Source organism: Ostrea edulis, chromosome 1, assembly GCF_947568905.1.
Source record: "Ostrea edulis chromosome 1, xbOstEdul1.1, whole genome shotgun sequence".
NCBI lineage: Eukaryota > Metazoa > Mollusca > Bivalvia > Ostreida > Ostreidae > Ostrea > Ostrea edulis.
The window spans coordinates 107,231,293-107,242,051 of NC_079164.1; the positions used below are offsets into that span (position 1 = coordinate 107,231,293).

The window sequence follows — 10,759 nt, forward strand, 5'->3', positions numbered from 1 at the left end:
CTTGTTACTCTCACAGAGTATATATATTTTCCGTTTTTGACAGTGTTTGAGACTGCAGCTGCTGTTTGTATTTGTGGGCGTGGTTGTAAGTCAAGCATGTGAACGCTTCCCTTTTGTCGACGGTTGTTCTCATACGCCTAACTTTATAAAAAAGTTTATGGAGACAGCCTGTGTCCGCCATGACCTTTGTTACGGCTGTGTAAGTACATTCCTCATTACATCATTTAATCCAGCTAAACATTGATCATTTAATCCAGCTAGATAATCCAGCTAGACATTGATCATTTAATCCAGCTAGACATTGATCATTTAATCCAGCTAGACATTGATCATTTAATCCAGCTAGACATTGATCATTTCATAAAAGCTTTTAAATTTTCTAAAAAAAAACACACCATCAAATCAAAAATTTATATATATATCAAACATTGACACTTGAATAACGGTAGAAATAGTTTCAGAATGATATTTCTGTATTCCTTTTCCTGAATGAATTGGGTACAAACGAAACTACTTGTAGACACCAATTAATTTTATTTCCTTGAACTGTTTAATATGTGTTAATGACAATAAAATATTTATCGTTATTTCTTTAAGATGCTACACATATACTCATCCAATAATACTTGTCACATTGATAAGAAACTTGATCTGATACAGCAATATAACACAAGGCATGGATTTCTCGAAGAAAATCTTCTTAAACTTAAGTTTGAGTTTTCTTTCATTTGAGCAGTCAAAATCTTAGCAAAATTTCAGACTTTAGTCCAAGTTTCAACTTACGATTTTTTCGAGAAATGCATCTTTGTGAAATGCTTTGCTTTTTTAAACTAAAAATATTGTAGAAAAACCAAAAGAGAAAAAATATGCTCGACTCTCCCAAACTTGGGTCACCTTTTCTAAAATTTTACAGTTTGTCTGTGTGAATCCAGTCTAGTAGAACTCTAGTCTTGACGAAGTCTGCTGGTTGTAGATGTTCCTCCAAAATTAGAACTGTGACACGAAATGCTTATTTTGTAGGGTGTAAAATATGGAATTTCCCGTCCGGCTTGTGACGACATGTTCCACATAGACATGTCAAGTATCTGTGATTTCAAGACCACCATACTGAACTCAGTTTGCAAGACATTCTCCAAAATAATGGTTTTCTGTGTCCGTCTTCTGGGTGAGAAACGATACAAGCTATTTCCTGATCCATGGTGTGATTTACCGGAAGTGATCAACTGTCTGCCCCCGCTTTGAATGAAGATGGATTAAACTAGATTACTTTTGAAGTGTTTGATGTTTGAAGGTAATAGAGTACAATTTATAGGCTGCTTTTATACGATATAATTTAGGTTGAACAATCTGATCCTGCCTAAGCTACGAGATTTTCTGGAATTTTGTCCAGTGCTTGCTGAAAGTCTTTGATAAGGTCATCTGGATCCTCCAAACCAATACTTAAAAATGAAAGGTAAAAATAATATATGATGCAATCAATTTCAAATATAGGGATTGAAACTCAGTTTAGTTTATAATTCACACCTGATTCTAACGAGACCGTCAGTTATACCACCGCTCTGTCTATCCTCTGACGTCATCAACATCGGACCATGTGTCATCGTAGCAGGATGCTCAATTAAGCTTTCTACCCCTCCCAATGAAACTGCCAGTTGCACAAGGCGCACATTCTGTCATAAAATATTTCAAAGCTATAATTGTTTATTCATTTTTTAAAAAAATAAAATTTCATTGTACAAACCACACCTAACCCGTGGAGACTAATAAGAGATGGTCTGGTGTTTCTCTTAATGAAATATGGTTTTATGAGATAGGTCGTAAATAGCAGGTTATAGTTCCATGATATTTCAGAATGTAAAACATTTTCAAATTTCAGTGACACTAGCCTTAAGAAAAAAATATTCTGAGTGTTGGATAATGTGAAAGAGTCAGAAGGATCAAATGTGTACATGAAATCATGATAATTTTGAATGTTAAAGTAGTGAGAAAATGTACATTTACACAGGAAAAGTGGGAATGGTTTGTTTTCCTTAACATACATCTCAACATCTATTGTACATACACGTAATGTTTCATTTTTTGAGGTGTTTGTTTATTACCGTTTTTGTTGTAATGAATGATTGATTGTGCATTGTAATAAAACATTATACCTTATTTCATATAACACTTGTTAGTAGTGAAGTAGATCTTAAAATTGAAGAAAATGTCAACAAGTTTTCTAAAAATGCTTGTTGTCAGACCAATTCATTCCTTGAAAAAATACATGTATACATCTACTAGAACTTTCCCTTCCTGCACCCTTCCCTTGACCTCAGTACCTCTACTAGAATCTTCCCTCTTTGCACCCCTCTCTTTATCTCAGTACCTCTACTAGAATTCCCCCCCCCCTGCACCCCTTCCTTGACCTCAGTACCTTTACTAGAATTTCCCCTTTCTGTACCCCTTCCTTGACATCAGTACCTCTACTAGAATCTTCCCTCTTTACACCCCTCCCTTGACATCAGTACCTCTACTAGAATTTTCCCTCCCTGCACCCCTCCCTTGACCTCAGTACCTCTACTAGAATTTCCCCTCCCTGCACCCCTCCTTTGATCTCAGTACCTCTACTAGAATGTTCCCTTCCTGCACATATTCCTTGATCTCAGTACCTCTACTAGAATCCCCCCTTCCTTGATCTCAGTACCTCTACTAGAATCTTCCCTTCCTGCACCTCTCCCTTGATATCAGTACCTCTACTAGAATTTTCCCTCCCTGCACCCCTTCCTTGATCTCAGTACCTCTACTAGAATCTTCCCTCTTTGCACCCCTCTCTTTATCTCAGTACTTCTACTAGAATTTTCCCTCCCTGCACCCCTTCCTTGACCTCAGTACCTCTACTGGAATTTTCCCCTTCTTGCACCCCTCCCTTGACCTCAGTACCTCTACTAGAATTTTCCCTCCCTGCACCCCTCCCTTGACCTCAGTACCTCTACTAGAATTTTCCCCTTCTTGCACCTCTTCCTTCACCTCAGTACCTCTACTAGAATTTTCCCTCCCTGCACCCCTCTCTTTATCTCAGTACCTCTACTAGAATTTTCCCTCTTTGCACCCCTCTCTTTATCTCAGTACCTCTACTAGAATTTTCCCTCCCTGCACCCCTTCCTTGACCTCAGTACCTTTACTAGAATTGCCCCTTTCTGTACCCCTCCCTTGACATCAGTACCTCTACTAGAATCTTCCCTCTTTACACCCCTCCCTTGACATCATTACCTCTACTAGAATTTTCCCTCCCTGCACCCCTCCCTTGACCTCAGTACCTCTACTAGAATTTCACCTCCCTTCACCCCTCCCTTGATCTCAGTACCTCTACTAGAATTTTCCCTTCCTGCACATATTCCTTGATCTCAGTACCTCTACTAGAATCCTCCCTTCCTTGACCTCAGTACCTCTACTAGAATCTTCCCTTCCTGCACCTCTCCCTTGATCTCAGTACCTCTACTAGAATCTTCCCTTCCTGCACCCCTTCCTTGATCTCAGTACCTCCACTAGAATTTTCCCTCCCTGCACCCCTCCCTTGATCTCAGCAGCGATCATTCCACTGAACATCTTCATCTGTTTCTTGGCAACTTGATGTTGTGGATGTGATGGTAGACCAGGATAACTGACCCTCTCAACCTGTACAAAATTAAATTACAGACATGATCACATAACACAAAGCCTATAGCTCAGATTTTCACCTTATGTTAATTGAACGTCACCTTAGGGTGCTTTTCCAAGAATTCAGCAACTTTCTGGGCATTAGAGCTGTGTCTTTCCATGCGTATAGGGAGAGTTTTGATTCCACGAAGCAGAAGACTTGCATCATGGGGTGACTAAAATGAAGAATAAGTTTTCTAGACTATGATCTTGAATGTTTTAAGCTGTAGATGCAGAAGTCGAATTTCTATTTTTGTTTGTTTTATTTGATCTGCAGGCGGTAGATGCCATTACCTTAAGTAAGGTATATGATGTACATCATGATCAAGAGCTGATGAAATCTTCATTATGTTAGATGCAAAATAATTTTTCAAAATTAGACAATGTGAAAACGAATGTGATCAGCATATGTTATGACATGTTACCATCGTCGTTCCCAGGCTGGTTTGATAATGAAGCATGGTCTTCCAAAGGTCAACAGAGGAAAAGGTCAAACATCCGGCCACGAGGTCGCTGTGTCCACCCATGTATTTTGTACTTCAAGATAATAACAGAATATACATTGTGACGAATACCTTTGATTTGGTATAACTACTGGTGTTTTTATTTCTGATATATAAATCATATTTACATTTTCAATGTTTTTGTCTTTGATATCTTTAGTAATTTTAAAAATTACAAATTGTGATAGCCATTTAATCATGATGGACAATGCGCGTATGAATCTTGATAAATATAGTACGTCTATCTTCACAGCTAAAAATTCCCACAAAAATGAAAAAAAAAATGTAAATATAAAACATAATTTTCAGTTTTGAAATTACATGAGGATATGAACTATAACCCTTCACGCCGGTGTTATAGACCCAGGGGGAAGGCTAACTCTAGAGCCAGGCTTCCGCGGGGAAAGGCTCACCCTAGAGCCAGGCTTCCGGGGAAAGGCTCACTCTAGAGCCAGGCTTCCGCGGGGAAAGGCTCACTCTAGAGCCAGGCTCCCGGGGGGAAGTCTCATTGTGGGGGAAGGTTCACTCTACAACACCGGCATACTTTTCATGAAGCGTCAAAATTCATACTCTCATTTATTTTCAAAAATGACATTTATTTCTTACGTATTTGTTTTGTCAATTTAAATTTCTAACCAGGTAATGCATAATTACCAGTCTAGTCATTTTCGGAGTCAATGGAAGAAACAAATCTCTCTCTGACATCAAGACCATAAACTGAGAATAGACTTAAGTCTAAATTTCGTAAGTTTTGAAATAATTTTCATGTACAAATAATATGTTCAGAATATGTTTTTATTTTATTTTTTATGAACCAGCAGTTTTTTTAAACATATGTGCTAGATAAATCTTAAGATATAAGGAATCAAAATTAAGACTTAAGTCTATTCTCAGTTTATGGTCTTGAGGCCTGGACTCTGTTTTCGGAGCTTTTCAGTACAAGCGCATGCGCAGACTTAAAAGGGAAGTAAAACAGGGGGAAAAAATAGGGATTCGCAAGAACAGTTATTGCAAAGTACAGGATGTACAAGCAGTATTTTTCTTGGTTCATTTGCTAATAGTTATACATTTCAAGTATCTTTTGGCACCTAATCGTCACAAATTACATCTAGAGAAACTTGATTTGTCATTTCCCCATGGAAAGTATGTTCAGGGGAAAAAACATGAAACGACTGAATGTCTCAACCATTATGACCATATGAACATCTAGCATTATTCGATTTTCTCTGATATGGTCACATGCAGAATAATCAAACGATATAAACCAGAGTAATAAGAATGAAACACTTTCCAACCCTCATTTTATTTTCCAAAGAATAAGATGGATCGTCTGAAAATGAATCGATGAATAAACAAGTAGTTTACAGACATGGGGCTTCGTATTAAGGTGCTGAAAGCGATATACCAGCAAGGACAATGTCTATTAAAGCGACTTATATCACAAAAGTGAGGATGAATAGCGAACTAATCGTAAAATGAGACTTGAAGCGAGAGGTGTCCGAAATCTAGTTAGGTACCTTGTGGTATTATTAAGGAGGGGTGACCCATCTATGAAACAAGTGCCTGTGATAATTTTAATGTAATTATACTATTACTCATCACTGTAAGGATAAAGGTCATGCTTCATTGAAACATATCATAAACTTTTAATCAAATTGACGATATACTAGTATAGGCCCAACTGGCCGAGTGCAAATATCTAATCTTGAATTTACATGTAGTTTGTATTTTGCACATGTCGCTCGTTATAACGATCTAGTTTGCCAATACAGCCTATCATTGGGTCAAATACTGTCTGACGTGTTTCCTACCGATTGTTAGGTCGTTCTTGGCACACTGATTTTGACTACGGATAACTCCGTTTACCTGATCAAGATATAGGGCTCACGGCGGGTGTGACCGGTCGACAGGGGTTGCTTACACCTCCTAGACACCTGATCCCACCTCTGGTATATCCAGGGGTCCGTGTTTGCCCAACTCTATATTTTGTACTGCTTATAGGAGTTATGAGATTGATCACTGTTCGTTATCTTCACCTTTCATATCACAATAATAAACAATTTACTTACTTTCTCATATATATGTCCATCTATTTGTAAATATTTTCTGGTCGGCAATAGAGCCCATTTGCGCTAATGTTTTTGTTAGAAGTATATATTGTACTGACAATTTAATTTATTTACAAAGTTTCAATTCTAAATTAGTAAAAGAAAGAGGCTTTCGTGCAAGTTTTCTTCGTTTCTGCCTTCCTTAAAAATATTTTTTGATCAATTCAACCTATTTTGACTATTTCTGAATTGTTTCTTCTTGCAAGGGCGACATTGACCTTCATTTGAACAAAATGAATCTCCAAGGATGCTTTGTGACAAATATAGTTGAAGTTGACCCAGAAGTGTTTAAGAAGTTGAAAAGTTTAAAGACGGACGCTTCATAGACGGACAACAGACTAACTCTGATAAGAAAAGCTCACTGCAAATTTCAACCTAGTTGAGCTTTTGAACGACATTATTTTCCCAATAGAAGACACACCAGCTGTGCATTGATACGTCGATTCCGTGCTGTATGACGGGCTGTAGATAAGGACTGGCGAACGTGCTGTCGACCATGGTCAGGACGTTGTCCAGCGACTTTCCCAGCTTTCCGAACTCCTCCAGATCAAGAATAGCCATATTTGGATTACACGGGGTCTCACCATATAGCATCTGTTTCAAAATATTCAAATTACACAAAGTTTAGTTTGATTGATTGTTGGAACTCACGGTATATACATGTCCATTGGGCTATAGTAGTTCCAGTATCTCTGGAGCTTAGTCTCCTATTCTACATGTGTACAAATTCTATATGTTAGTACAGTGTACCAGAATGCTAATCTTTAGGCAGAAAAACAAGTGAAGTTGATTTATTTCAAGGTATTGACCATGACGTAAAATATTTTTGAAACACTATGCATTTCAAGCACTGCATACAGAGAGTAAATGGAACACGTTTATCAGAACACTCAAATGATATTGTTCACATCTACCTAGTAAGCATCATCAATCCTACAGATGACTTCTACAGATGACTACTACAGATGACATATGACTACTACAGATGACTTCTACAGTTGACGTGTTTTAGTATGAATAATTAGCTTGTCTATGTACCCTAGTATTAGCTTTGATGTGTTTCTTGTATTCCTCCACAGGACACCCCGTATTAACGAAGGTGTATTCGATTCCATACCGAGGGAGTATGTTCATTATTACGTCATATGTTCCACTGTAGCAAGGATTGTTCACAACCTATAAAATGTATGCATTTTCATAATGAAACAAAAAGCTATACAGCTTCAAAAAATGAAACCCATATCATATTTAAAATCAAACACTCAGCTGCTAATCGACCAGCAATCTGGACGTGGAAAATTGCTAGATATACTTGCTATGTGATCGCCACTTTTCAGGAAACAAAGTAACGCTGTGGATATAGCAGCCATTCCTGTGCTAAACACGAGGGAGCCTTTTCCACCTTCTATGCTATTTATTGCAGCTTGAAGGGATTGGCAAGTGAAATTACTCAATCTTGAGTAAATGTATCCACCCTGTTAAAAATAACTCTAAATCATGTCTACATCGACATTCATCGAGCACAGTATGCCATGCTCACAACTTCGGTATGTTCAAATAAATTAACAATTTAAATAAACGTTTTACTGTTGGCAGTGACGGGTTTGAAATTGTAATAAATAATAAAACTTAACCTCTTCCAAAATCTTGAGATAGTCATCAACAGATTTAAGTTTGTAGGTGGAAGAGTGAAAAATGGGCGGAACCAGTGCCTCTGTCTCAGGACCAGAAGTGGGTGTAAATCGTGACGACGTTGCCACAGTTTCAGGAGTGACGTCAGTGATATAAAGCCCGCCCACGCCCCTCTCCAAATCGGACTGTGGAGGAAACCATTTTTTACTGGAAGGGAAAGATAGATTATCTAAAGCATACTTGAACTTTGAACTCAAAAACTTGTGATCAAAGGAACACAGGTGGTACATATGAAGGCATAAGTCATGATTGTATAATACGGGTATCACATGACCTTCACTTCTAAAAATCAAAGTTTATTATTGCGTGTTTCAAACTTCCATGATGTAACAGACGGACAGACATACGGATAGAGATCCTTTTTGTGTCACGATATTCTGCAGGCGATATAATAAAATGTGCTTGACATTATCTATAATCATTATACTGCTCATGCATAAAAATAGTTCAGGTATGTGGATATTTGATAAGGGATTAGAATTGTTTATAAACGTCAATTCTTGTTCTTTATATAAATCTAGGTATCATAGTAAAGATTACTTCTAAAGCAATAGGTGTCATCGAAGTAAATGAAAATGCTTTACTTACCTCATATTCAATAGTGCTTATATAGATTTGATATAGGAGTTAGAGTGTACAGTCTGGCGGGAGAAGAAGCGATCAAATGACACCTGTATATATTTGGGACACGGACGTGTGTGTTTGTAGATACCTGGTCCGTTGGTGACCTGTTTAAATAGCATGGTATTTAGCGTAAAGCCCGTACACGAAAGCAACACCTCTTATTTTCCACGATTTAAAAACAAACATTTCCACCCGACAAAAGAACGAATTTATCTAGAGCAACATTCTATGGAGTGTCAGTCAGAAAATGATAATTCTCACACTGATATTGAGTGACAATATTTTTAGCGGTAGTTATTTCCGAAATAAAGGTACCTTGTACCTAAAATTATTGCATCAACCATATCCATGGAAGTCTAGAGGTTACAGCGCTCGCTTCGCAATCGGAAGGTCACTTGTAATCTGAAGGTCACTTGTTCGATTCAGGATTCCAGTGGTGTTAACGCTTCTAGACTGTTGCCTCACCAAGCGCTCGACATTAGGGGCCACGGATCTTTCGGAAATGACCTTAAAAACGGAGTTCCCATGTCATGATAGGTGTTGGTACGATTTTAGGTCACTTGAGTGACTCGGGTGACCTATTCAGCAGGGGTCGAAATTAACTTTTTCTTCCACAGGCTAATTTTAGCCTGTGGGTAAAAGATCCACAGGCTAAAATGAAAACCTACAAGCTAAAATAAAAATAATGAAGTAGAGCTCTTTTTTCATATTTTTTTTTTTAAATCAATGATTTTCCCCACCATTACTGAGCCTAGTGGGTCAACAGGCATCGTTTGGACAAAACACTAATTTACGTAAGTCATATGATGCAATGTTTAGGTCTCTTGACCATCGCACCTCTAATATTCACAACCTGTTTACTGCAGGTATAGATCCAATGTCTTCCAATTTCATGCCACGTCAGGGTTGTCACGAGTAATTTTTCAAAGTGAATCCCAGACTCGTGGTTTATAAGCAGCACGATCACGAGTCCCATGATTTTTTGTTGTTGTTGTTGTGGGTAATCGCCTACACGGTGAGCAGTGCACTCGTGCCGTGACTACAACCCGACCTCAGTATGAAAATGAATTAATGTAGATAGAAAATTCTGATTAAATTAACTACCAGAAGACTTGAATTCCAAGTATGAGCTTTTTGTTATTCATTTATTTAACAAGAAATCGGAATTTATGTTTTACCAAGTCAATTTAATCACCCCTATAAGTAAACAGGTCTATATTTTTCATTATAATGCGATGTCCGACCTCTAAAGCATTTGTTTGACGCCGAGTTTCTTAAAAAATCATAAAAGAAAATCCGGATAGAAACGGTTGTTGAAATCATTCGTTCATGTAAGCGTTTGTATGATTTTGAGTGCAAGTTTTATTTAAAGAAAAGCGAATGGCGCATCGCGGCTTAAAACGGATACGATACGATCATGGTTTGTAAATCCCCACTCGCTAAGATTTGCGAGTGTCCTCTATTTTTACTCGCTATTTTTCAAATCTACTCGCAATTTGCGAGTATTTCTCGCTAATTTCGAGCCCTGATTATTGTCGTTGGTCATCGTGTAGTCCGTTCACAATTTAGCATTTTTAACTTCTTCCTGAAACTACAAGGCCGATATTGTTACCATTTTTGGTGTGAAGCTTCTTTAGGATAAGAGGAATGTAAATCGTGAAATTTATGATCTTAGCAGTCCCGTGGGGATCCGGGTTAGAATAGACCCTCAGTACCCCTTGCTTGTTGTAAGAGGCGACTAAATGGGGCTGTCCTTCGGACGAGACTGCAAAAGCCGAGGTCCCACGTCACAACACGATAAAGATCCCTCCCTGCTCAAAGGCCATAAGCGCCGGGCAAAGGCCTTGCAGCCCTTCACCGGCAATGGTGACGTCTCAATATATACGTTAAATAATACTCAACCAACCAACTCCAGGGCCTCATGGGTGGGGCAAAAACTACAAAATTTCAAAAATTGTCATCTCTATTTCCACACATGTGGGGGGGGGGGGGGGTAAATTGCATGGTTATGATATCCATGAAGATCTCTACCAAAATTATGAAATTCATGACCCCTTGGTCAGGAATTCATTCTTTAGGGTGGGGCCAATATGGGCATATAGTAAAGATATATTAAATCTTAGAAACTCTTCTTTACTCTCAGACATGTGTGAGGAA

General features: G+C 38.2%; 1 protein-coding gene across 1 annotated transcript; it reads right to left on the reverse strand.

Annotated features, from left to right (window-relative positions):
- Window positions 1-514: 514 nt before the first annotated feature.
- Window positions 515-8,683, reverse strand: LOC125667265 (L-methionine gamma-lyase-like). Its single transcript, XM_048900648.2, has 10 exons — window positions 8,567-8,683; window positions 7,921-8,125; window positions 7,603-7,761; window positions 7,325-7,462; window positions 6,708-6,880; window positions 4,101-4,212; window positions 3,738-3,851; window positions 3,520-3,654; window positions 1,525-1,670; window positions 515-1,439 (listed from the first exon to the last, which is right to left on the reverse strand). Exons 1-10 carry the CDS (start codon window positions 8,569-8,571, stop codon window positions 1,358-1,360), a joined length of 1,269 nt encoding a protein of 422 aa, XP_048756605.2. The 5' UTR covers window positions 8,572-8,683; the 3' UTR covers window positions 515-1,357.
- Between the last annotated feature and the right edge of the window lie 2,076 nt (window positions 8,684-10,759).